At 49.4% G+C, this 27,993-nt stretch overlaps 2 protein-coding genes across 2 annotated transcripts; both read left to right on the top strand.

Annotated features, from left to right (window-relative positions):
* The first annotated feature begins 179 nt into the window (after positions 1–179).
* LOC101276016 (pancreatic trypsin inhibitor-like) lies at positions 180–21,492 on the top strand. The gene is made up of 3 exons (XM_049699187.1): positions 180–329; positions 6,961–7,152; positions 21,320–21,492. Exons 1-3 carry the CDS (start codon positions 236–238, stop codon positions 21,490–21,492), a joined length of 459 nt encoding a protein of 152 aa, XP_049555144.1. The 5' UTR covers positions 180–235.
* Positions 21,052–27,940, top strand: LOC101273380 (WAP four-disulfide core domain protein 2). The gene is made up of 4 exons (XM_004272907.4): positions 21,052–21,761; positions 22,339–22,482; positions 25,256–25,408; positions 27,786–27,940. Exons 1-3 carry the CDS (start codon positions 21,686–21,688, stop codon positions 25,405–25,407), a joined length of 372 nt encoding a protein of 123 aa, XP_004272955.2. The 5' UTR covers positions 21,052–21,685; the 3' UTR covers position 25,408; positions 27,786–27,940.
* Positions 27,941–27,993: the final 53 nt, after the last annotated feature.

Raw genomic sequence — 27,993 nt, 5'->3', positions numbered from 1 at the left:
CCACAAGACCCACAGGCAGAGTCAAGTCTGAGAAGCGCTGTTACTGGGCATTTGGCCCCAGCAGGCAGAAGCAGGACCAGGGGAGGTGGGGAGATTGCACAATAAACAGGACCCAGCCCAGCTCCACCCCTTCCTCACTCCCCTCCTCAATGCCTGTCCCACCCCTCAGCTGGGATATTGAAAAGCTCTGTCAGCCCCCAGCTTTCCTCAGAAGCCCTCCTGCAAGGCCACGAACATGAGCCGGCTCTGCCTCTCCATCACCCTCCTCGTCCTCCTGGGCACCCTGGTGGCCGGCACGCCGGGGGGTGAAACCAGCAACCAGGTCCAAGGTAAGTCCCGACCCACCTCTCCTCTACAGGCTGGGGGGAGGGGGGAGTGAGGGGAGTCCGTGGAAGGGGCTGGGGAGCAGGGGTGGGCTTGGTGCTGCCAGTCTTCTCTGGATTTCTCCTGGGAAGTTGGGCAGCTTAAACTCCAGGGACATTTCATGACTCTAAAAAAGAAATCATTACACTTTCAGCTTTTAAAACAAATCATCCTGCCTAACTCTACAAGACCGGGGACCCCATCTCTGAGACTCTCTATTCCTGGTCTCTGCTGTGTCCCTGAACCTCACTGTAGTGTAATAAAAAGGTCAATATTTGATCTTTCTCCTGGTTCCAAGCCCAGGCCTCCTGAAACCCTTGGAATTTACTGTCTTTTGTATGGTAATGAAAGTGACCTCAGATAGCTTCAGGATGGGGCTGGACTCCAGAAAAATCCCATTTGGTGATTAGAGAGTTAGAACCCTCAACCCCCAGCAACTCTGGGGAAAGGGGAGGGTACTGAGGGCGAGTTCAGTCACCAGTGGCCAATGATTCAATCAAATTGCTTACCTATTGAAACCTCAATAAAAAAAAACCCTAAACTTTGGGAATTGGAGAGCTTCCAGGGTGATGAACATTCGAGGTGATGTGAGGGGGGACTGTCCTGAGAGGGCATGGAGGCTCTGCACCCCTCAACCCCCCTTTGCCCTATGTATCTCCTCCATTCAACTGTCCCTGAGTTTTATCCTTTCTATCAATAATAACCCAGAACTGTCAGTAAAGGACTTTCCTGTGTTCTGTGAGTCGTTCTAGTACGTTATTGAAAGTTGAAAGTGGGGTCCCAGAGCCCCCAGATTTATAGCCAATTGGTCAGAAGTATGTGTGACCCAGGGACATGTAGCTGTCATTTGAAGTGGTGGCTATCTGATGGCATTGAGCCTTCAACCGCTGGGGTCGCCGTTAACTCCGCGGATTTAGTGTCTGAAGTGAGTTGACTTGGGGGCCGCCTAGTTGGCGTTGGAGAATTAGTGGGTGTTGGTAGAGACACTACCTATTTGGTGTCAGGGAAGAAATCCAGACTCATACATCCCTGGGCTTTGGTGGCTGGGATGAGGCTCAGGTACAGGGGAGTAAAAGTGGGGGGCAGTGCTCCCAGAAATTCTTACCTGTTATCTATATTTTAAGAGTTCCCTGCAGATGTCAGGTGCTTCATCAAATGGGTTGTAACAGGATCATATACTGCCCTGACCTTACTACTCACCTGCTCTGGGACCTGAGGTCAGTCACTTTTCTGCAATTTCCCCACCTGTACAAGAGATAACTACCAAACAAGTTCTTACAAGGGATTATCCATCATGAATATAGAGTCTTTTCACATTTCACGCCCAATAATGTCCTTTTTCCACCAAGATGTCTTAGTCTGAAAAGATTTGTCTACCTACCTCCTTCCTTCAAGAAAAAACATTTAGGGGTCAATAATGACATTATTTCTCCATTATTATTGCAAGAAATGCAACATTTCTGTGACTTTGCTCTTGGGGTCAAGGCTGTGCTTCTCCCAGGCTGTTAGAATATTAGTAAAAACTCAAGGCCCTTCCCCTTCGCCCCATGTCTGACTATTATTTTATTATCCTCTCAGGATACAGAACATTAGAGCTAGATTCATAATTATCCAGGCGTGCTGCTATCGAATGCACATTTGTGTGCCCGACGCACAGTGAGGCCAAACAAACCGAAACGTGGAAGCAGAGAAAGGTTTATTGCAGGGCCATGCAAGGAGACTAGGCTGGCTCATGCCTTAAAAAGCCCAAACTCCTCCATGGTTTTCAGGGAGGGAGAAGTTTTTATAGGCAAAATTTGGGATGAGAGCTGCAGGGTGTGTGACTTCCTTCTGATTGGTTGGTGGTGAGGTAACAGGGCAGTGTTCCAGGAATCTTGTGCTCAGCCAGAAGTTACCATCCTCCACCTGGGTGGGGGACTTAGTTCCTGCAGAAGAACTCAAAGATATTGATAAGTATATTCCTTCTGGAGGAACCTGGACACTATTGTTTCTTGACTGCTTCTCCTTGGTTTCTGCATTCCCTCACATCCCTGATTAGCAACTGTTTGAATCTGCTGTTTGGTATTCTGGAAAGTCCAGGAGGCTGACACCTTTTTCCTGCAAATAAGAAATGGAGGTGGAGGGCAACACAGAAAGGCTTTTGTGCCCAGAACCCCACAGGGTCCTGCTCAATTTCAGTGCCCCCTCATCAAATAGATATTTAACTAACAAGAATTTAATTATATTCATTCTACTCAGTGTCGGTGCACTTGGCATGAGCATGAAATGGGAGATTCATTCATTTGACAAATATTTATCAAGCCCCTACAAGCCACTGTTCTTGGTATGGGGACGCAGCTGTGAATAAAACATAGCACAAGAACCAGTGCCCTCTAGAAGGAAGACAGACAATTGAGTAGGTGGAAATAGTATACCAGGTCATGGCAAGTGTCTTGAAGGTAGAGAGTGATGGGGATACAGGAGGCTGTGCTCTTTCTGTAGAGGGTCAGTGAAACCCTCTGTGATAAGGAGGCGTTGAGCAGAGGCTGCAGAAAAACGTGCCTGGTGTGTTTGAGCCACACACAGTCAGGACCAGGGTGGCTGGAGATAAGTGGGTGAAGGGGAGGGGAGTGGAAGGGGATGAGGCAGAGAGGCCATGGGGGCAGGTCCTGGCCAGCTTTGTAGGACTTTATAAGAATCAGAATTTGACTCTGAGAGAGACGGGGAGTCACTGAGGGATTGGTCACGGGAGCAATGGGTTAGGACTCAAGTTGTAACAGGATCCGTGGGGCTGCAGTGCGGAGAGTGGCCTCTAGGGGGCGAAGGGCAGAGACAGAGGCTGCTGCCGTGGTCCAGGTGAGCCACGATGGAGTGTGTACCTATGTTGTTCCCTGGGTTGATCCCAGTTCTCTTAAATAACATGAATGAGTTGCTCTGTAGAGGATAATTCTGTTCCTTGATTAAACAATTAATTATCTTTCCTTTGCTGTTTCCTGATACATAAATGCAGTAGTATGTGTTCATTATCTAAAACATAGACAATAAAGAAAAACATAAAAAAGGAAATCAAGATTTCCAAATCCTGCAACCCAAAGGTTACAGATACATCCTTCTACTCTGAGGTCCTCATGTACAGGAACGAATTGACTTGCTCATCCAGAGATGAGGAGGGAACAGTGCAGCCCCGTGTCCTCTGGAAGCACAGCCTTCCCTTTCCTCACCTCCTCAGCCTCCAGAGAGGACGTGCTCCACCTCCATGGCAGGGCTGGGACTAGGGCAAGGTGAGAGGCACTCACCTCCAGCGCAGAATTTAAAGGGAGGCTAAAAAACTTATAATGCAGATAAATCATAATTGATTGCAATAGTGTAAAAAATCAAAAATTAATGCAAAAGTCCACCATGCACTCAATGTGAATGTTTTAAATAAAGACAGGATGTGACCCTGCACTTGCCTGACCTGCCTGTTTGCTTCACTCTAATCCTGGCCCTGCTCGGCTGAGACCAAGAGCTTCACATTGAGACCTGAATACGCCTCATTCCTGATTGCAAGTTCAAGTGAAAATATTATCTTCTATCAGATGTAATTTTCTGCTTCAAAGAGGAAACTCTTCTTTTAAATAGAGACTTGCCATTCCTTATGTTTAAGAAAGCAACTTTCTAATCGATGCCAAGGTTTTCTCATAAATGAGAGCTTTCCCTCTGCTCTCTGGCCATTTATGTGATTAGCCTGTGTTCCGCAGGATTTTCTTTTTGGTTAATTGAGGGATAGAGAAGTCTGTGGCTGAATAGACACATTGAATGATGCAGAGAACTTGAGTTCCTATCTTAAATGTTCAAGATATTTTACATGTTGACAACTTATGTCTAAAATATATAATTATTTTTCCAATTTCTGACCAATACACATTTTAAAACATTACATAGAATAAATGTGTTCTTGATATACTACAGTTCTAAAAGGAAGCCATTTACTTAATCTGAGGTTCCAGAAAAGAAGCATCATATGTCCCAATATTGGAAAACCTGACTGTGTGGATGTCCAGGGTGGTCCCTGGGGACTCGTCTGTTGTGCATTGCTGTGGGTGGGTTGAAGGGCTTTAATGGGCAATTGTGTCCAGAGGTGATTTTTAGCTTGGACACTGCCCTGGAACATTAAATTAAAATTGAATGAGTGCATCTAACAATTACTCTAATAACTAATATTTATTGAGTATTGATCGATTGCCAGTTACTTGACGGACATCATCTGTAATCCTCTCAACAAGTCCCTAAGGTTGAGATTATTATGCTCATGTCTATGATTAGGATGCTGTGGCCCAGAGTGGTTACTTGTCTTCCCTAAGGTCACACAGCCAAAGAGTGGGTCCTCAAGACCTTAAAGAATATAGTCCAGGGATCTGCACTAGATGTTCCTTGAGACTTGGGGGTACTGGGGTAGGAAGGGGTGAGAGAATGGCTGGGGGTAGGTAGTGAGAGCGCTGAGGATGGGGCTCCAACCCAACACCCAGGTTTCTTTTAATAAGTTTTTCTTTGAAAAAAGGGATCTGTTGCTAAAAGAGGGATTGACACTCATATCTTCACGGCGGGAGTTTTAAGCTTTGCAAAACTAATATGTCACTGGATGGAGGGCTTCTTTTACTCCACAATAGGCTGCAACCATTTTCTGATGTCAATACATATTCTTCTACAATATAAATGTACTCATTATAAAAATTGTGGTATATTTTATTTTAAATATTTCTTCTTTCGTAATTGCAAAAGGAATATATGCTCATAAGAACTTGAGAGGAGGGCTTCCCTGGTGGCGCAGTGGTTGAGAGTCCGCCTGCCGATACAGGGGAGGCGGGTTCGTGCCCCGGTCTGGGAGGATCCCACAAGCCGCGGAGCGGCTGGGCCCGTGAGCCATGGCCGCTGAGCCTGTGCGTCCGGAGCCTCTGCTCCACAACGGGAGAGGCCACAACAGTGAGAGGCCCGCGTACAGCGCAAAAAAAAAAAAAAAAAAGAACTTGAGAGGATATAAAGATGTGTAAGGAAAGTTTTAAGACTCCTCTTCTTGCTATGTGTTTGTTTTTCCAAACCACCAAGCAATTCTTGAATTCTCAGGGCACACTGACTGGCTTTCCTACCATCATACCAGTTCTAAGGCCAGGAACCTGGAAATAGTGTCAGATTCCACACGTTAAGGACTGTGTCCCACAGGTCTCCTTCCATCTTCAGATGCCAATTACAAGTCCAGCTTGTCACTCATGCTTCTGACCAATAACTACATATCAGAGGTTCCCACAAACGCCGTGGAGTTAAATTAATTTGCTTGAGCAACACAGACTCAGGGAAACGTTTTACTTACAAGATTAACAGTTTAACATAAAAGGATGTAGCTCAGGACAACCATATGGAAAGGCTGCATAAGGCAAGGTAAGGGGAAAGGGCACGGAGCTTCCATGCTGTCTCTCATCAGTACACACTCCCCAAATCTGCTCCTGTTCGCCAACCAGGAAACTCTCCAAATTCAGTGCTTTTGCGTTTTATGGGAGGCTTCATTACATAGTCATGACTGATTAAATCATTAACCATTGGTGACTGATAAACTTCCACCCACTCTCTTCTCCCTGGAGATAGGCGCTTTGGGATGTCGGTTAAAGTTCAACCATCTGATCAGGCACTTGTTTCCCCTGGCAACCAGTCGCCATCCTTGGGTTACCCAGGGGCTTTCCAAAAGTCACCCTCTTCACGTAACTGAATACACCTTTATTACTCTCCTCACTTAGGAAATTCCAGAATTTTAGAAGCTCTGTGCCAGGATGGAACAAAGACCAAATATATATTTCTTATTATAAATCACCATATCACACCCCTCAAAATTCTAGTATTCCTGCCCCCATGAGATAGCCAAAGTAAATACACTGTATATTTTTCTATGCCTTTCTCCATTACAGCATGATTCTTTCTTTCTTTTTTTTTTTTTTTTTTTTTTGTGGTACGCGGACCTCTCACTGTTGTGGTCTCTCCCGTTGCGGAGCACAGGCTCCGGACGCGCAGGCTCAACGGCCATGACTCACAGACCCAGCCGCACCACGGCATGTGGGATTTTCCCGGACCGGGGCACGAACCCGTGTCCCCTGCATCGGCAGGCAGACCCTCAACCACTGCGCCACCAGGGAAGCCCGGCAGGCAGATTCTTTCGCACTTTTTTTAATAGTGGAAAATTTCAACCATACTCAAAAGTACAGAAGATTATATAGCAAACCCGATGTACACATTGTTCACTTTCAGCAATTATCAACATATGGGGAATATTGTTTAGGTATGTCCTTTTTTTCCCCCAGAGTTTTTTAAAGCTAATCTAAGGCATCATGTCAGTCATTCCATAAATACTTCATGAAGGGTGTATGGTTTTCTACGTCATCACCATGTCATCCTCACACCTAACAACAGTAATAATAATGCCTCAGAAGGCAGACCATTAAATGGAGGCTTCACATTTCAAGCTCTGCTGATGCCCAACCCCAGCCCCATCATTCTATTTCAAGACACTGTTGGTTTCAGTTGCCAACCCTGTAGACCGAGCTGTGATCACCATTCTCATAACTGACCCAGAGCCCGTCCCAGTCCCTGCAGCCCTGCGCCCTGCCTTCTGCCTGGAGCCTCCCTACACGGGTCCCTGCAGGGCCCTGTTCATCAGATACTTCTACAACGCCAAGTCTGGGCTCTGCGAGACCTTTGCTTACGGTGGATGCAGAAGGAAGCAGAACAACTTCCTGGATAAGGAGGACTGCATCAGCACCTGTGGTGGCCGCAACAGGGCCCGGGGTAAGACAGGGGCAGGGCAGGATGGGAGGGGAAGGGCTGGGGAAAGAGGTGGAGCTCAGGGGGCCACACGCCATTCACAGCTGCACAGTGTCTTTTCCCCCTCACTGCTGCCCAAGAGAAGTGGCTGCAGTGTCCTGTGAAACCACAGACTGAGCACATCCTCCACGGGCCAGCTTGGCGGACGGTCACAACTGGAATCGCCCTCTAGATAATCGAAGCCACTCATCTCCTCTCCTTTTTCAGATGGGAACACTGAGGCAGCCACCCTCCACAGTGGGTCTGCAGTGCTCCTGAGTGCCCCACCTAGGCTTGGCAAACTGGTTTTGTTCTCGTTGGTCATCCTAGTGTCAGGAGTACTGTGCTTTCTCATTTCTGCGATGGTCAAGGCTCTGTCAGGGTGTAGACTATCAAGGTCAGGGGCTTCAGTGATGGCAATCAACAAGTTCCTTTCTCCTTGCAGAGAGCCGGGCAGCTGGGCTCCCCTGAGATGGTGAAGTCCTAGGAGGCCCCACACAGCGCTGGGCTCTGCCTTCTGAAAGAGCTGAGCCTCTTCCTCTGCTTCCTTCTCAGACCTACCCTCCTCAGCAGAACCCTGCCTCTTTCCTCACCTTCATCCCACTCTCCACCATCACTGCACTCCTTGGAGGGGGCAGCGATGGAAGTTCTGGCATCCAGTTCCGAGCATCAGTGGTGGCAGAGGACTTTTCAATAAAGAAACCCCTCTTCCCCACAGTGATGTTGAATATTTATCTGTCTGTGGCTTAAATCTTATATTTAATAAATTCTTTTCCTAATTAAACTACCTGGAGTGGATTCTGTTGTTTGCAAGTAAGGACCTTCACCACTAGGGTCCATGGAAATGGTGGTCCTTCTCATTATTCTGCAGAGCAGCCAGCACCTCCCCTTTTCCTGTCTTCAGACTGGGCCCTACCAGGTATAGGAAGCAAACCCATTACAGCACCATCTACCTCTTAATAGTCACCCCAAGCTACACAAAAACCTGGGTGACAGACACCTCAACATGAAAGCTTTCGTTCTTCACTTCTTGGACCAGGTCAAATTTGGGGACAGGTTGTTCTCCTGGACTCTCAGAAGGAGAAAGGAAGGAGCATGAGACCCAACTGTCTACTTGCCCAAGGAACCTCCTTCCCTGAGGTCCTGTGGTAGGGTGGGGATTGCTACTTCAGTTAAAGAAAAGCATCTACCCATTTAGTGAGTGCTTGCCATGTGCCAGGCTCTGTGCTTAGCGTATTTCTGGCATTATTTCATTTAATCTTCTGAGAATCCTTTGAAGATGAAATGGAGGTATGGAGATGTGAGTTGGTTTCCTGGAGTTACTGTAACAAAACACCATGAACTGAGTGGTTTATTTATTTACTTTTATTCTCTTCCACTTCTGGAGGCTAGAAGTCTGAGATCAGGGTGTCAGCAGGGACATGCTCCCACTGAAGGGTCTGGAGAATGATCTATTCCAGGCCATTCCCCCAGCTCCTGGAAGGCCTGGCTTGTGGCAGCATAAGTCCAGGCTTCACATGGCATTCTCCATGTCTGTGACCTACGTTGCCCTTTTTATCAGGACACCAGTCATATTGGATGGGGGCCCACCCTAATGAACTCCCTAATGAACTCTTAACTTATCACCACGCTAAAGATCTTATTTCCAAATAAGCTCACATCCTGAGTTCCTGGGGCTAGGACTACAACATTTCTTTTTTGGGTGGGAGACACAGCTGAACCCATCACAGTGAATAAATGGCAGGACCCTAACCATGACAGCCTAGCAGACTGCCCCAAAGCTTTTGTCCTTTGCAGGGAGGAAGATAGTTAAGAGCCCAACTCCCCAGCCAGTCTGTAAGATCCAGAGCCTGGATCTGCCTTAATTTGCAGTTCCTAAGAAGCAGAGGGAAAGTAGTTTGTTGGGTAAGATGGGGGCGGGTAAGAAAGGGCAGGAAAGGCAGGCAACTAAAATGGAGTGAGCAAGCCCATTGGCACTGTCAGTGATGAGCTCCCGTGGGGGATGGGCCAGATGGGGTCAACACCTTCCTTGTGGTTGCCTCCCCCAAGAGATACGAGAGCACCAACATACCAACTCCCTGTCACTCATTGGCTGGGGACTTCTGGCTTCCTCTGTGCACAGGCTTCTCATGTGCCTCCAAGAAATCCCTCAGGCAAAGAGCTGCAGATACTGGCAGCTGGAAGTCAGCCAGCAACACTGAGAGTGGCAGTGGTCAGTGGTCGGGTGGGCGCACATCTGCCACACTCTTTGAACAAGTTACTTAACCTCTCTGCACCTGTCTTCTTTCTACGTGGGGTTGTTGTGAGGATAAATGAATTAGGACATGCTGAGCCCTTAGACCAGAGAGCCTGGCATGTAATTAGTGCAATTTAAACACTTGCTAGGATAATTACTGACTGAATTATGCTGTCCTCCACTGGAGGAGTAACTCCAACCTCACCTAGAAGAATTAATGCTGGAAGGCATGTGGGACAGAAACTGATCCAAAGTGCTTATTTCATAGGTGAGGAATTTAGGGCCTAAGAAAGGGAAGTATCTTGCCCAGTGTCACCCAGCTAACAGCTATGAGACACTACAAGGGACTAAACCGCGGCAACATCACTCATTCCTTCGTTCATTCGTCACTCTAACATGTACTGATATTTACTGTCTGTTTTGTGATAGGAACCAGGGAAACAGTAATGACCAAATCTCTGTGAGTAGCTTCCGAATCTATGTGATTACTCACACCCACATCAGTAAATATTCTGAGTGTTCAAATCCCATCTCTATATTATAATTATATGCACCCTGTTGCACTAGTATGTACACTTGAAGTTTTCAACAATATAGATTTTTTTTTTTTTTTTGGCCACACCACATGGTACGTGGAATCTTAGTTCCCTAACCCGGGATCGAACCCATGCCCCCGGAAGTGGAAGTGCGGAGCCCTAACCACTGGACCATCAGGGAAGTCCCAATAATATAAATTTTAATAAAGGGTAGGCTAGAGAGAAACAAGCAGAAATGTGTAGATGTTTTCTCCTGTCCCCCAGTGCACCCCACTTAGAGTATCTCTGGACCAGGACAGTCTTGACCTGCAAAGAGCTCCCTGCCTAGCCTAGAAGGCAGACATAGAGTTTCAGAAACATACATGCTGTGGAAGCCAAGGTGGAGGCCCTGGCTGTCACCTGTGAGGTCAAGATCAGCCTCCCAGAAGAGGCAAGGTTTGAGCTGAGTTTGGAAGGGTGAATTGGATTCTATCAGGTAGAGAGAAGAGGAGAAACATGAACTTTGGGGTAAGACAAAGAGGCAGAGATGAGAACAAAGATTCTACTTTCATCCATTTCCCAGACTGGAGTCTGTACTGGTTTCCAAGCTGCTGTTGAGCATCATGAGGAGACCCCAAAGTGTTCGTCAAGTCCACTCAACACTGAACATAGATGGACCTGGGAGTCCCCTCGCTAGAGAGCAGAGGAAGAGGAGATACCCAGGAGACATGAGGGAAGCACCTCATTTGCATGAGAGCTCTTGTCCTAAAGCTCGAGTTTCCTGGTCCCGTCTGAGAGTCCCAGCTCCTGAGGGGAGTGAGGCAGCTGCCTTTATCGCCCCTAAGAAACAGACCCATCAGAGGTGAGTGACATAGTGAGTGGATGTTGGAATGAAGGAGGGATTGGTGGTGGAAGCAAAATTGGGGAAGGCTGGCTTCCCTGGTGGCGCAGTGGTTGAGAGTCCGCCTGCTGATGCAGGGGACACGGGTTCGTGCCCCGATCCGGGAAGATCCCACATGCCGTGAGCCATGGCAGCTGAGCCTGCGCGTCCAGAGCCTGTGCTCCGCAACGGGAGAGGCCACAGCAGTGAGAGGCCCGCGTACCTCAAAAAAAAAAAAAAAAAAAAAAAAAAAAAATTAGGGAAGGCCTCTGAATAATTAAATGCTAGAACATTTAGCTGGTAAGTACTCAGCCAGCCTCAGCTTTTATACCTCCTCCTACGGAGCGCTCACTTCCTGGGGCAGCACATGCCAGCTGGCAGCGTTCATCAATAGAAACTCTTTTGTCCCATTGAACGAATGGACTCCCCCTCCCATCTGGCCCTGACATCCACACTGGTCCTGACTCTGCTCCCAAGAAACCTACTGACCTATTCTGCTGTCTTTGTCCCGAGACAGTCCTACAGATATTGGGAGATGGCTGTCAGGGAAGTACCCCCCACCACCACCTCTCCCACAAAGTGTCTTTTAGCTTCTTTTGCAACATTTGCCAAGTCCCCTCTAGCAGCTTTCAGATTCTCAGGCCTCAAAGTTGTGGAAATCCTTTTGGTTCAGCTCCCTACAGTTGATGCAGAGGCTGATAGGATGGTACCCACCCTCAGGAGGTGCCCCTTTACTGGGTTGGAGGAGAGAAGTTGGTGTAAGAATAAGAGGATGGTCAGTAGGGTTAAGTCACCCTCCTCTCTTGCTTCCCCCAGTAAGTCAAGAGCAGTGATAATCAGATAATATGAAAATATGAACAAGTGAATGAGGGTGGCTGAGAGGAGGGGGTAGGATGTAGGTGGGACAGGAATCCAAGGCTTATGGAGGTATTTCCCAGGATGCACCCCACTTCAAGTTCATTATTAGACCTTCTCAGCTGCAAGGCATTGTGGGAATGACTTGTTCAGAATCCACTGGGTCCCCAGTCAAAAGGAGGTCCCAGCTGTCCCAGTAGAGCCACTTTGACAATGTTTTCATGCCCCTGCCTCTAGGAGGATGTGGGCTGGATGGGCCTTTGAAGAGCAGAGCCTAACTGCCTCACTACAGATGAGGAAATGGAGGCATAGAGACCCTAAACAGCAGAGGTAGTTAAAATAAGAAGGCAGAACTGATTCTGTTACTTACTACCTGATGGTCTTGGGACAATTTCTCAACATCTCTTAGTTTTACTTTCTTTAAATAAATAAATAAATATATATATTTTTTTTTTTTTTTAAGAAGATGTTGGGGGTAGGAGTTTATTAATTAATTAATTTATTTTTGCTGTGTTGGGTCTTCGTTTCTGTGCGAGGGCTTTCTTTAGTTGTGGCAAGCGGGGGCCACTCTTCATCGCGGTGCGCGGACCTCTCACTATCGCGGCCTCTCTTTTTGCGGAGCACAGGCTCCAGACGCGCAGGCTCAGTAGTTGTGGCTCACGGGCCTAGTTGCTCTGCGGCATGTGGGATCCTCCCAGACCAGGGCTCAGAACCCGTGTCCCCTGCATTAGCAGGCAGATTCTCAACCACTGTGCCACCAGGGAAGCCCAACTTTCTTTAAATATAAAATAAGGATAATGCTTATACTTGTTAATGCTTCCAACCACAGACCACTGGAAACACTTCCGTTCCTAGCTGAACCAGTTGGGTTTATTACTCACTGCAGCAAGGAAGAACTCCCCCACCTTGGGAGCTCTGATAAGGGTAATAGAAATACTATTAAAAGATAAGTTGTTTAATTATAATTAATAAATATTAATTAATTGCAGTGTAATGGAAAAGTACTTGGTTCTAAATAGAAGTGATTGGCTTCAGTAACTCTGAATGTTGCTGTGTGACCTTGGGCAAATCCCTTCAGCTCTCTGAACCACAGTTTCCTTCTTTGCAAAATAGGGTGATGGTATCTGCCTTAAGAAATTCACTCCTCTGGGTATTTTTAAGAGCTACGTTGATTATGATGCTGAAGTGCTTTGAATACCACAGACCAAAGTGAATCGTATAGAAATATATAGAGTTTTAGTTTTCTTGGCTCCTGACTGCTTTTTAAATATGCTGTCAGCTGCATTAAAGAAAGGAACAAAAAACATTTTTTTTGGTAGTGTCAATCCCTTGAAGTCCGCCCTCAGGAATCTCCCCCATTGTCCAAGGAACGGCAAAGACCTCTTCCAAATTCGTCCCATTCTTTCTCCCACTGAATCTAAATCCCTCTTGCTTCAGGGACAGGCCTCACCCAGATCCAGGCTCATGCCCACCCCAGCCAGCCCTTTAAATGACCCTCTGGTCTCTCAGAAATGTAGGGGGAACTTGGGGGCTTCTGCTGGTTGTCCTTGGGATTAAAGCCCCGAGGAACCAGACATTAGGAACCACTCTTTAAGGAAGGCACCGTCTGCCCCCAGTGGCCTCTTCCTGAACCCCAACAAACCCTCCCCGCTCTTTTGGTACCTGGTTTTTTGTTTGTTTTTTTGTTTTGTTTTGTTTTTTTTGCGGTACGCGGGCCTCTCACTGTTGTGGCCTCTCCCGGTGCGGAGCACAGGCTCCGGACGCGCAGGCTCAGCGGCCATGGCTCACGGGCCCAGCCGCTCCGCGGCATGTGGGATCTTCCCGGACCGGGGCACGAACCCGTGTCCCCTGCATCGGCAGGTGGACTCTCAACCACTGCGCCACCAGGGAAGCCCTGGTACCTGGTTTTTTTTAATTTATTTATTTAGTGGTTTATTTAGGCCATGCAGGGCAGCATGTGGGATCTTAGTTCCCCGACCAGGGATCGAATCCACATCCCCTGCACTGGAAGCACGGGATGTTAACCTCTGGACCACCCCGGAAGTCCCAGTAGCTGGTTTTTAAAAGACTCAGTGTGTGTATGCATGTTTGTGTGTGTGTGTGTACACAAAGTCGGTTAATAAATCATCAGTTAATATGAATAATTACTAGAAAATATTTACTGAGCTACTAGAGTACACAGGACAGACACAGTCTCTGCTCTCTTATAGTCTATTTTCTAGCAGGAAATTATGTGAGATATTGAACAAGTGATTACTAAGGAATGTGATGCACAGGGCATGAAGGGAGGGTTAGCAGGGGGCTGGACAAGTGTGGAGGTGGTGGGAGTTGCATGGAGGGACGCCCTGAGGAAGTGAACTTTCAGCTGAGGCCTGAGGGATGAGCAAGAGTCCTGAGAGGAAGGTGGGGAAAGTTCTCAACACATGGAAAAGCAAGAGAGGAACGAGGAGGAGAAGGTGTGTGAGAATGTGTGGGAGGACGGGACGACATGGCACTGGGTGTAGACTTGAAGGACCAGGCCTGAGGAGCCCTGTGAGATGAGCTAAGAGTTTGGGGCTTTACCCGAGGCCACAGGAAGGACCTGGACATCTTAGGAAACCCTGGTAGAGGATGGAAAGGAGGGGTGGGGCCGAGGCAGTGGGGTCGTGACAAGTGTCCAGAGGGCACACGGGAGGGGCCTGGACTCAGCAGAGAGCAGAGACTGCAGAGGAGGCAGTGAGGAGGAACGACCAACAGGCTTTGCTACGAGATTGCTGCTGGGGGCGAGGAAAGGGAAGAAGCACAGACAGCAGGCAGTTTCCTGGGAGAAGGGAGGCGAAGCAAGTCCTTGCGGGAAGGGCAAAGAGTTGAGTTTGGTCATCACTGAGTCCATGGTGCCTGCAGAACATTTATGAGAAGATGTTGAGTAGACATTGACTTATCCAGGCACAGGTTAAGGAAACGCTGATTAGGGGTAGAATATGTGGTGATCGAAAGCTCACACCAGACTCCATGGCTTCAAACTCTGGCTCTGCCAACTTCCTAGCCATGTGGCCAAGTCATCTCACTTCTGTCATCGTCTGAGTTCTCTGTACAATGGGAGTCGTAGTAACGGCACCTACCTCTTTGGTCAGTAGTAAGGACCAAGGGGGTGACTCCATGTAAAGACTTTAGAATAGTGTCTGCACCCAGGAAGGACTGAATAACCATGTCCTATGTGAGTGCCTGCCGTGTGTGTGTGCCAGGCACTGTCCTAGGCTTTGGGTCACAGCGGTGAACACACAGCTCCCCGCTCTGTGGAAACTGACATTGTAGATGGTGGATACACACTCAGTGATGATGAACAAGATACGTTTCACATAGAAATCACTGCTAGGCAGAAAATCATGCAGAGTCCAGGGCGAAGCAAAGCAGGGCTACTTAAGGCAGGTGGTTGTGAATGGAAGGAGGGAAGGAGCCATGTGAGTGGCCAGGGGATGCAGAAAGAGGAGTGAGTGCAAAGGCACCAGGGTAGGAACAAGCTCGATGAGGTGGGGAAAAGAAAGGCCTGTGTAGTAGCAGAAAGTATGAGGGAAGTAGGCAGGGATATGCTCACAGGCCATTGTAGAGCATCTAGATTGTGATTCCATGTGCAGTGGGAATCCTCTAGAGGACTTGGAGCAGGGGAACATCATGATCTGATTTAATTTTTAAAAGGCCACTGGCCAACAGGAGAGAATGCAACACACTAAGAATGGAGAGAGGTCCATGCTGGAGATGGATATCTGAGATTATGCACCTAATGGAAAATGGTATAAGAAGAGTGGATGATGTAACCAGGGAGCATGCAGAATAACAAAAATAGGGAGAATACAGCTCTGTTCTTGCCTCCCCATGTGACCCTGGAGGTGGGTCGACCCTGGAGGTGGGTCGACCCTGGAGGTGGGTCCATTTACAAGGGAGGCTGGTGCCTGGTCCTGTGTAATAATGCAGATGAATAACAACCACTGTAAAAATCTGGTTTACAGGGATGCTCCTTCCTTACACAATTCTACGAAGCATTCCACACTAGTTCTTGGAGTACATACTGGCTGTGCGTGCACTCTGCCCCTGCCTGTCCTGTGCTGTGCTCCCTGGACTCGGGATGCCAATTCAGCCTCCGTTTTCTCCTCTATAAAGTGGGCATGATGAAATCTACCCTGCCCACCTCTCATGACTATATGGAGGATGAGATCAGATAAACCCTGGGAAGGGATGTTGAAGGGAGAAAGAGGCAGGTTCTTTCTTTCCTTCATTTCTCTTTTTTTTCTTCCTTTCAACTACTTTACATCACGGATTATATGTTTCTTTTAACTCTGTGTTTGGCACGTGCTCTTTATTTACTCATTATCAGATTTCATTGGAATCATTTGTCAGAGCCTGTGCCCCGCAACGGGAGAGGCCACAGCTGTGAGAGGTCCGCGTACCGCAAAAAAAAATTATCTTAGATCATGTTTGACCTTATGAGGCTAGAAGTACTATTTCATGTTATAAATGAAGAAACTGAAGCTTGGAAGGGTTAAATGACTTTGCCAAGGTCACAGAGCTGGGAAATGATATATCTGGGATTAACCTCTTCTCCAAGGTCACATAACCAATACTGGCAGGAGTGGGATTTGAACCCAAGACTCTCTGACTTCAAAGAGTGTCCTGTAAAAGAGGTTTGAAAGTTGTGTCCTCTAAGGCCCTGGTGATTCAAGAGGTGGGACTCAAAGTACTCAAATAGGAAAGCTCTGCTCTTCATAGTTTTTATAGTTAAATGATGCAGAAAAAAATTTTTTGTATAAAGAATTTGATTTGCATTTATGCCATGAGGACCTTACCTGTGAGTTAGAGGAGGATGAGGGCTGAGAAAAGGCCATTGGATTTGGAAATGGGGAATTTGATGGTGACCCTAGTAAAGGCATCAGATCTCTCTGGTTGTGAGCAACAGAAACTGAGTCTGGCTATTGGAGGGAGAAAAGGAATTTGTGACAACAATGTGGGCATGTAGTGGTCACCCATTCTCCCTTCCTTTGTTTGTTTGTTTCTGGTTTATTTTTATTTCTTCCTTAGAGATAACGGAGACTTCCATCCCATGGGGAGGGAACACATGAAGATGAAGGGGAATGAGAAGACAGGGAGTATGGGAAGGAATGGAACCCCTGGTGGAAGAGTCCACCTCGGAAAAGAAGGGATTCTCCTCTTCACAGGGTTCTCTCAGAAATATACTCACTGACAAGGATGGAATTTGGAAGAAATTTCCATGGAAGGGACTGAAGGAGATCAGGTCATTGGCTAAGGTAGAAGCCAAGTGTGGTTCTGGAGATTTCTATAGAATGGAAATGATTCTGAAAAACCACGGGGGAAAGATGGGCTAAAGTTGAGAATGAAAAAACAAAGAGATATGCAAGAGCTTTGAGGCTTATCTTATTTAATGAGAGGAGCACATATGCCAATTTTGAACCAGACTTAAAATTAGATCAATATGCTATATAAATGCTTTAGTTATATAAACCTAATACTAGTTGTTGAAGGCATCTTCTTTCATTGGTAGCAGCAAAGGAAGCTATAAATCTTCATTAAAGTGATGTGTTGGGCTTCCCTGGTGGTGCAGTGGTTGAGAGTCCGCCTGCTGATGCAGGGGACACAGGTTCGTGCCCCGGTCCGGGAAGATCCCACATGCCGTGGAGTGGCTGGGCCAGTGAGCCATGGCCGCTGAGCCTGTGCGTCCGGAGCCTGTGCTCCACAACGGGAGAGGCCACAGCAGTGAGAGGCCCGCGTGCCTCAAAAAAAAAAAAAAAAAAAAAGTGATGTGCTAATTAAGTTCTCCTTAAAATTCTTGCTTGGATGAGGGATGCAGAAAGAAGAGTGTCTGTCTCAGCAAGTGATCATAAAGGGTCCTTCTGGGGCTTCCCTGGTGGTCCAATGGCTAAGAATCCACCTTCCAATGCAGGGGACGTGGGTTCAATCCCTGGTTGGGGAACTAAGATCCCATATGCCGTGGGGCAACTAAGCCCATGTGCCACAACTACTGAGCACGTGGGCCACAACTAGAGAGCCCATGCACCACAACTACAGAGCCCATGCGCTCTGGGGCCCGCACGCCACAACAACTGTGCCCACACGCCACAGCTAGAGAGAAGCCCGTGTGCCTCAACGAGGAGCCCGCATGCCACAACTAAGGCCTGACACAGCCAAAAATAAAATAAAATAAAATAAAATAAAGGGTCCTTCCATTTGTCTAGTGCTTTTCAGTTTAGAAAATGTATTCACTCATATAACCTCACATGCTAAAAGGATAGGAAGGGATAACAAATCTTGAATATAAATCACACTGGAAAAATATTTCCAAAGAAGGAGAAGAATCTCTTCACACTGAGACTGGAAATGAACCGCCATTTCCAGAAAAGGTGTGTAGGAAAGCATTCTCCCTTCCTAACTGTACCCTTCAGTTACATCCCACTGGAATCTTTTGTTGGCAACCTATACCGCTGATTTAGTTTAGCTCACGAAACTGAAGGTAATGCTAAAAGAACCATGCTTGGAAAGGATGGTAAACAAGACAGAACCAAGGTCTTCTCAGGCCACTTTTGAATGAGTGCCATACATTTTCAGAACTTTTGTCATTCATCGGTCAAGATTAAAATTCCAGGGAGAGCATCTGATTGGCCAATCCTGGTCTGGGGGTAGGGCAGGAACTCTGACTGGCAGTCCCCTCCAACCCCACCTGTCATGGGTGGAGGAAGAGTCATTTCCCAAATCAAAATCAGGCTACTGTTATCAGAAAAAGGACAAAAGAATGCTAGCTGACAAAACAACAAAATAGCCAATACACTCAGAGAGAGAGGTTTCCTTGGAGTGAAGGAAGTTTGAATGGGTCCAACAGTCCAAGAGGACAAAGCCCCATTGTATGGTTAGAGACACCCTGTTCATTCCTGGGAATTTCTAAAATCTTCAATGTTCACTTGCTTACAGTCATCTAAGAGCGGGCAGGCATGTCTGCAGCTGACTCATATCACTTCCTGTTTCAACCTTTTCTTCTTTCCTTTCTTCCTTGATAAATATGATTTTACACTCATGAAGTCACGTTCAAATTTCTGATGCATCATCTATGCTAACCTCAGATAGAGTTCTGTGTGTATGTGTGTGTATGTGTGTAACATTGAAATAACTGCAGCCACACAACTAAAAGGCTTTGCAAGCGTCTTCCTTCTGATTTACTGCTGTTTCCGTCAGCAAGTCACTTTCCCTTAGCTGCACTTCAGTTTCCTCATCTGTAAAATGAGAATAATACCTAATTATTAAGTTTGTTATAAGATCGTTAAATAAAAACAAGTTACCTTTTACTGAACACCTACCGTGAGCCCACCCGAGAGGTCACAATTTTAAATTCCTTCCCGGCCAGGCAAGTGATGTGGATGAAGGTATTTGGAGTGGGAGTGGGGACAGGGGAGACAATGGTGGGGACGGTGGGGATTATGGAAACTGGAGAGATCACTCCTCTCATAACAAGAGAGCAGCTCTACTTAGCTTATTCATGGTTTTCAAAGTGTGGTCCCTCGAGCACCACCATCAGCGGCCCCAGAAACCTGTTAGCTGCCGATTCTCACGTTCCTCCCCTCTCCTACTGAATCAAAACTCTGGAGCTAGAGCTCTCAAAACTGTGCTTGAACAAGTCATCTAAGTGATTCTGATGCTTGCTCAGGTTTGAGGCCCACTGTTCTCGTAGACGGTTGCCACGGAATGTTGCAAGACTGTGTTCCCAGATCGTTTCCTTTCTCTGAAAGATGCTAGAATTTTACTTGCATGTGAAATCCCCCACTCTTAAATTTAGCAACTAATTCAAACTTTTAAAATGTACTGTGTGGGCTAACAATACAATATTCTAGCCAGGTTTGCAACCTCTGGTTTATGCTTTTCCCTTTAAACCTTAAACTAACCCTACAAAACACTTTTCATGATACTCCTCTCGCCCCTTTTCCTGGCCTCGCCGCGCAGCTTGTAGGATCATAGTTCCCTGACCAGGGATTGAACCTGGGCCCTCAGCAGTGAAAGCACGGAGTCCTAACAACTGGACCGCCAGGGAATTGCCTCATGATACCCCTTTTAAGGAAGAAGAAGATGTAGGTCCAAAAAGGGAGGTGCTGTTATAAGTCACATAGCCAGGAAGTAGCCAACCCCTGATGTGGATCTGAATGCATTTGGTTTTAAAGCCTCTGCCCTTTTTACATTTTATGTAGAAGCAATTGTATGAATATACCTAGCACACAGGTTAGCATCGCAAAAGCTAAACATCATTGGCCTATGAAACTTTATCCTCCATCCGTGCGCCCCGCCCCATCCTCTTGGCCTCAGACTAATCCCCATTTCTGTCAGAGAGAGTCAATCCCCAGGAGAGCCCAAGAGGGCTGGGGAGGGGTAAGGCGGAGTAGCTTCCTGGCCTGGGGAGCTGGCTAGGTGCCAGAAGAAAGCTGTCAGCAGCAGTGCCTGAGGCTGAAGGTCCAGTAGGCAGCTGGGTCCACAGGCTAAGACCATTTGCTCTTCTGCTGCCCTAGACTGAGTTCCAGGAGCCGCCCTGGGCTGTGCCCCTACCTGGCTCCTGCGTCATGGCTGTGGACTGTTCCCTGTGCTCAGAGTAAACAGCCCTGGCCCCTCCCAGCCAGCACCTGTCTCCAGTCCCCAGGCTGAACATGGGAATTGGGGAGGCATTCTCCCCTCTTTCCCCCCGGACCCATCTGTGGGGACAGTGGCTGGATGTGCTTCTGTCACCAGCTCCGACTCACCTGTCATCCCAATGGTCACTGCCCCCGCCCCCTTGTGCCCTCCAGCAGCAAAGACCTCCTGGGGCTTAAGGACCTCAGAGTTTGGGTCAGGAAGGATGTTTGAAGGCACCTCTTGCTGGGTAAGTGTGTTTTGGCCTTTAGCAGCCTGCACGTTAAAGCTTGGTGTGTACCCAGCAGTCTCCTTCCTAGCAGGAGACACCATCTTTGGAGGGGACAACGCGGCAGCTCAGAACAGGGAAGTGATTCACTCAAGGTCCCTCAGCTGGCAGGTGCTGGAGGTGGGTGGGAGTGAAACCCAGACCCCGTCACCCAAAGCCAGTGCCGAAGGCTCCTTTAATTCCTTTCTCTACACCAGCTGTGTGCCCTAGATGTGTCACGAAGAACGTACATTTATGACGGAATGGAAAAAATAAGGGCTTGGAGGGATGGGGACTTGGGGTCAAACCTTGTCTCTACAGCTTCTCACGGGACCTTGGGTGGGAGGGTACCCCCTCTGCACATCCAGTCCATCCGTCAGGCACAGCTGATGGCAACAATATCTGTCTGTTCACAGGTGTCTGGGAAGATCCATGACTCCGTGAGACATTGGACACAGAGCTGCACACAGGGAGCCCTGAGAGAGTGTTGGTGTGGAAAAGAGAGGGAGGGAGAAACACACAGGAAATGGCTCTAGATGTTAATAGGTGTTTCACCTTCCTTGGCCTCAGTTTCTTGTGTCCAGTCGGTTCATTCATGAATAATTTTTCCTGCAGCTCCTACTATGTGCTGTGTATCCCTACACAACAGCTCCACCACGAATCTCTAAAGAGCAATTTTCACTCTGATCTGCTGACCCCAAATCCACCCACTTCATCCGCAGGCTCCTCCCTGTGGGTCCTGCCCTTTCCCCCTCCTTTACCGACAGCGGGCATTACCGGGAGACCCCTGAGTCTCAGAATGGGAACCCCTGTGTCTAGCCCTTGGCCTCCTGCTGCCCTGCCCACGGGCCCCAGGAGGGAGGTGGGGAAGCAGGAGCGGACAAGCGTCCAGCTGCAGCTGGTCGAGCTGCACCGGCCTGGAAGCAGCTTAGGTTCCTAGTTCCCACTGGGGCCAGAGTGACACCTGATCCTGGGGGATTGTGAAACGGCAAGAGGTTGCAGCCGGCCCGCCTGCCTTGTCCGCGGAGCCCTCTACCCGCACGGCTTCGGCCCCGCCCCTACCCCACGCCCCCCAGGAAAGCGGTTAAATCCCCCCTTCCGGGCAGCGCCTCACTCCCGCCCCGGCGAGCACCATGCCTACCTGCCGCCTCGGTCTGCTCGTCGCCGCCCTCCTCCTTGGCCTGCTGCTGAGCCTCCCCCCGGTCACAGGTGAGTGGGGCGGGGAGAGGCCTGGCGCCCAAAGGGGCCGAACCAGGAGAGCCGGGAAGGAGCCCGGCAGAAGCTTAGCCTCTCTGGGGACAGAGAAGTGAGGATTCCCGGGGTGGAAGTGGGGAGTCCCATGAAGGCCAAAATGCGGGGATCCCTGGTGCCTAAAAGTGGTGACCCTTGGAGCTTTAGATGTGGGGTCCAATGTGCTGGAGGTGGGGAGACACTGAAGGCTGACATATGCGCGGGGGGAGACGGGGAGACTCTTTGCTGACAGTGGAGACTCATTGGCCAGAGGCGGGGACCCTCTGCCTGGACATGGGAAGCTCCTAGACGCTTAGTTGTGCGGGGGTCCCCTAAGAATTGAGGGCTCAGAAGCCAAGAGTTTGGTCACTCCTGTCGTCCCAGGTATCAGGGACCCCGGCCCTGGAGGTGGGGCTCTCTCAAGGCCGTAGTGGGGTGTGGGGAGCAGGGACTGAGACTCAGAATTCCCGGGAGATTGAGATTTGGGGCCGTCAGACAAGAGGCGGGCATCCTCTGAGAGCGGGACTGAGTCCCCCACTGCGCGTCCGCCTCCCAGGCACAGGAGCAGAGAAATCAGGCGTGTGCCCCGCGCTAGAGGCGGACCTGAACTGCACGCAGGAGTGCCTCTCGGATGGGGAATGCGCGGACAATCTCAAGTGCTGCCGGGCCGGCTGCGCCACCGTCTGCCAGATGCCCAACGGTAACCCCGGGGGACCCACGCGGGGCGGGGCGGGGCAGCGGGGGTTGGGAGGGGGAGGGAGTGCCCAGTTCTGTTACGGGATCTGGGGCGCGACCGACCCAGGGGTCCCCGACCAGGTCGAGGCGGATGGAGCCAGATCAGCCCGTGCTCTCCTTCCCATGGCTCCGGTGAAACCTAGGCGTCGCTGAAGTGCAGCCAGGGGGAAGGGAGGTCCCCCACTCCTGGCCGGATTCGTTGCTCTGGGGCATGACGGACTTCCGGGACGCACCGCGGGGACGTTGTTCCGGAACATTGTTCTCTGAGATCAGGGGACCTGATTCGGATTTTCCTCCTGTCTGGGTTCAGCCGCGGGGCAGCCTAGGGCTGCCCAATGGGCTGGACCCCAAGGTCTGGGGCGCTCCTCCCCATTAGCGCCCCTACCCTGGGGCCTCCCCAACCCAGGAGGAAGGACTTGGGACGCCTGCTGGCAGGACTCCCCGAATCCCTCTGTCCAGATGGAGACTTTCCAGGTTTAGGAGAGCACCCAGCCCGTCTTAAAGATGTGGATGTGAGCTACAAAAGAGAGCAAGGTTCTTGTCCAAGGTCACATTGCCATCTCTGGCTGGGCAGGAGTCATAACGCAGGGGGTTCCTTTCTGCCTGAGTGGTTTGAAGAATGTCAGGACCCCTCCCAGAGCACCCCTCCCACTTCTTCATCTTTAAAACTCTCTTCCACTCTAAGGGTTGAGTGAGAGAGAGAAAGTGTGTGAAGCTGGCCTGTCATAAAAAGTACTTGCTGGAGCTGAAGACTGTCCGGTAGGCCATGGGGGCTCCTATCAGAGCAGGAAGCTGTGGAATCCAAGCTTCTCATTTTTCAGAGGGAAAGACTGAGGACTAGACCAGGGATATGACTTGGATCCCAAGGTGCTGGGATCACTTGTCTTTATCCAGAAAAAAAACCTGTGTGATGCCCCCACCTTGTGATTTCTCTGAAGATGCCCACAGGGGCTGGGAAGGTTTGTAATTGGAGATTCAGTCACTCATGAGCAGGGAGGTTGGAGGTAGAGGGAGGACAGGCCCAACAGGGGGCTTCTGGGTCTGGGGACCTCTAACCTGGACCAGAGGGAGGAGGACCGGAAGGAGAGGAGGACACTGGGAGAGAAAGGAGGATGGCAGACAGGCAGATGAGAGAGGAGGACGGAAAAAAGAGGAATCTCTGCTGTTAGGGGGAGTCTCTGCTGTTCCCTGGTCTCAGATGGACAGACTGAGGCAGGAAGAGGGGCAGGAGCAGAGGGCCTCCTGAGCTAGAATCCTAGTTGTGCCGTCTAGCTGGTTGTGGGTCCTGAGCAAGTCGCTTCACCTCTCTGAGCCTCTGCTTTCTCATTGGCTAAATGGGATGAGCATCCCAGATGTGGTAGGGTCGACATGAGGCTAAATGAAATCATACATGTGAAATGTCTCAGGAGAGAACAGACCCTCCACACACAGTGGCTTGTTTTGTGGGTACCCCGCTCCTGAAGCCCTTCTGTCCGGGGGCAGCTCGGTATTGAGAGCTCCTGCCCTTCTCAAGCGAAAGGGTGAGCTTGACACTTGGCTGGGCTTGCTCCTGGGGCTTCTGGGCATTGAGCCAGCTCCCTTCTCCTTGACCCTGGAAGTGGAGCACACAGAGAGAGAGAGAGAGAGAGAGAGAGAGAGAGAGTGTGTGTGTGTGTGTGTGTGTGTGTGTGTGTGTGTGTGTGTGTGTGTGTGTGTCGACATTGGAAGGTTAGGCTCAGGTCTTGGTTTTACTTATGATCAGCAGTGTGCTGTTGGGTGATGCCTTCACATCTCTGGGTCTAATTTTCCTCCTTTGTAGTAGGAGCAGGGTAGAAATAGCCCCTACAGAAGAGAGAGTTGATGTGGAGGTTTAAAGGACAAATTGAATTTACACTAAGGGCTTTGTAATCAGCACATATCTGTGGTGTTATCTGTTTGTGTGTGTGTTAGTGGAAGAATGCTTGTCTGGGTGTGGATGAGTGAGGTTGTATGGGGGCCTTGGTGCTAGATGGTGGTAACTGGGAGTGAATAGATGCGAGTGAGTGAAGAGATTGTGGGCGTGTAACCCCTCACACGTGCACTGCACTTTACAGCTGACAAAGCAGCAGAGTGCATGGTGCACAGACCTGAAGCCAGATTCCTGGGTTCAGATCCTGTCCCTACCCTGTATGACCTTAGGCAAATACTTAACTTCTTGGTACCTCAGTTTCCTCATCTGCAACATAAGGAAATAGTAACAGTTCCTCGCACCCTGTTTTAGGATTATCGTGAGGATTAGCTGAGTTAATATACGTCAAATGCTTAGGATAATGCCTGGCACATAGAAGCAGCTAAGTGTCAACTGCTGTCCTTACTCATTATTATTCTTATTACAAGGACTTTGTGCAGGGATAAGGAATACATGTCTGTTGCCTCCACTGCTTCCACAGTGGCCCCACGACATGGGCAGCACGGATCTCATGTGACACCTGAAGACACGGGGCTCTGGGAGATTTCTGGCCCCAGGTCACAGAGTTAGGAAAAGGCAGATCTGGGACTCAAACTAGGGCCCTATGATCCCAAAACACTCAGGGAGAGAGCAGAAGGAAGGGAGGTTGCAGGTGCTCTCCCAAGGTCCCCTGAGATCCACTCCAGCCCCTAAGATCCACTTAGGCAGGCAGCTCTCTTGTTTGTGAATCCAGGTGGGTGGTTGTGCTGTGGAGACGTGTTCAGCTCCCTGCTTCCCCTCTGCCCACCCCCCCACCCCTTTTTCCACCCAGAAAAGAAGGGTTCCTGCCCTCAGGTGGACATCGCCTTCCCCCAGCTCGGCCTCTGCATGGACCAGTGCCAGGTGGACAGCCAGTGTCCTGGTCTGTTGAAATGCTGCCACAATGGTTGCGGGAAGGTGTCCTGTGTCACACCTGTCTTCTGAGGTAGGTGGCCTGGGGGGAGGGGTGCACTGATGCCCAGATTTGATGACACCTGCAGGAGGCTGAAAAGGAGAACCTGAGCTAACACACTGCTGTTCCCTTCTCTGTCCTTTGATTTACTTTCACTCAACAGATTCACTGAGCGTCTATCACGTGCCAAGCACTGCTCTAGGTGCTGGGGATGCTCCGTGTGTGAACAAATCGGACACAAATTTCTTTATGATGGTTTTATATGCTAGTGAATGATAAACAAAATAAATATGCAAGTATACTCTGTGAAATGTTAGCGGGAAATAAGTGGCCTGGAGAAAAAGAAAAAAGAGTGGGGATAAGGAGTGGGGATGGGGGGGCGGCAGGGAGCAGTACTGCAATTTTTTCATGGGACCTCCTGGAAGGCAGCATATGAACAGACTTGATGGAAATGATGGAGGGGGGCCGCGAGCATATCAGGGAGAATGTTACAGGCCGAGGGGGCAGCAGGTGTAACGCAGTAGCCTCCCTGGTGAGTTTCAGAAAAAGCCAGAAGGCTGGAGTCTGCTGATCAAGGAGAGAGCAATAGAGGAGAGGGTCCGAGAGGTAGGTGGTAAGCGGAGGGACCTGACAGACCATGTAAGGACTTTGGTCTTGACCCATGGTCTTGACCCAGAGATGTCGGGTCCTTGGGAATGGACACGCTCTGACTTAGATTTGCAAAGATTGCTGAGGGTGTTGTGTGGAGGCCCTAGGGGACAGTGGCAGAAGCAGGGAGACCAGCGAGGAGGCTCCTGCAAGAGGCCAGGTGTGAGATGATGATGTAAGTGTCTGCATTTGGGACCTACGTGAAGGTAGATGGGACAATATTTGCTGATGAATTGGGCTGTGAGAAGATTTACTCCTTTTCCCCTTAACACCCACGTAAATAAGTCAGTGGCTGGAGGAGCAGCTGTGTCCTGGGAGGGCGGGCAGTGGCTGGATGGGTTGGGGAAGTAGGAAGCTCTTTGCATAGGCCAGTGCGAGGCAGAAGAATTGATCTTTACTTTCGCCAAAAAGCTTGGCTTTTCAGGACAGAGCTGGTAGAGATCAGTTAATTTCAGTTCAGTTTCTCAAATGCCCCTTTCAAGTGTGTTGAGCACTTACTCTGTGGCAGGCAGGGCTACATTCAGCCACCTCGAGGGGCTCTGACGCTGGAAGGAAAAGATTGTGCAGCCTCTCTTTCCCCACATATGATTAAAAATAAAACAATATTAAGTCATAAAGCAAGTGTAAGAAAATAAAGAGAAGCAAAACCAAAGAACATGCATCGTCAGGCCATTGCAGGATCCAGCACTGTGCCGCCAGCTCTGTGCCAGGTTCTGGGACGGAAGGTGACCACTGCCCTTCCTCACCGAGCTTGCAGCCCAGTGGCTGAGGCAGACAGATGGACAGACGCCCCCAGTGCCTGTCGTCGGTGTTGCAATGGAGGGAGGGGCTGGGTGTGATGGGGACACAGAAGAGGAAAGCCTCACCCAGGTTGGGGTGGGGAAAGGAGGGAGCAGGCTTCCCAGAAGGGACCCTGAGCCAATCCGGAAGGATGAACGAAAGGTCGGTAGTCTGGTGAAGTACAGCAGCGGGGAGGCTGTTTCAGACAGAGGGAACCGGACAAGCAAGAACCTGGAAGGGCCCTTTGGTTGAAATCTCATTGTTGATCGTGCAATAATTTTGATAAGCTCTCAGCCAAGGGACTGGCAGGTCAGTGATGGAACCTATTGCCCAGATGTGAAGACTCTGACCTAGAGAGAGGGGAGGATGTGCTCAAGGCCCCAAGGTTGTTAATTCAGTGCCTGAGAGAGAACCACGGTCTCCCCAGGGACCAGAGCTCTCCGCCTCTTGCCTCCATCAGTGTCAGCTGCATGGGCTGGCTTTGCAGTCCGGAAGACCTGGGTTCAGATTTCAGCTCTGACACTTAACTAGCCTTTTTCGCCTCCCTGAACTGCAAATATTTTGCTTATAAAATGGGATAAATAAAATAATAAGATCTTTTTGATCAGCTAACCCAGCTTAGCCAAAGGAATAGGGGCATGGTGGAACTTCCTAGTGGTAGAAGGATTCTTAGGGACATAAATGACAGTGGCCCCTCAGGAAGGTCATGTCACAATGGTCAGTGGGGACCACGGTATACCCAGGTGTGTCCGGGGATGGTCAGAAGCAGAAGAGATGAGTCTAGGACTTTCCGAAAAGTGCAGGCAGAGCCCCAGGGTCTCAAGACGGTGAGGCTTTCCTGGGGGCGGGGGTAGGGAGCTAAGGGGGGATGTGGTGGGGTAGGGGGAGCTTTGGCCCAGAATTTAAGCTGCAGGCATTCTTGTCCAGTATCATGGATACTGTTGTTGACGGTATTATTGTGATTTTCTTCCTCCACCTCCAGCCACCAGCCTGAGGAGTGGGGGAGTGGAAGTGTCTGCCTGGCCCTGTCTGGCTCCAGCCCAGCTGCCCTCCTCCCTTCCTGGCCTCTGTGCTCCCCTCCTGAGCGGCCACAGCTGCTTCTTTTCCAACCAATAAAGTGACCACTTCCAGCACCGATGGGGCTGTGGCCTCTGTTATTATTCTGGCTCATTTGTCCCACGACTCTGGGT

Source organism: Orcinus orca, chromosome 16 (assembly GCF_937001465.1).
Source record: "Orcinus orca chromosome 16, mOrcOrc1.1, whole genome shotgun sequence".
Lineage (NCBI taxonomy): Eukaryota > Metazoa > Chordata > Mammalia > Artiodactyla > Delphinidae > Orcinus > Orcinus orca.
The sequence above is the reverse complement of the archived record's forward strand: the minus strand, read 5'-3'. Positions and strand labels throughout refer to the sequence as shown.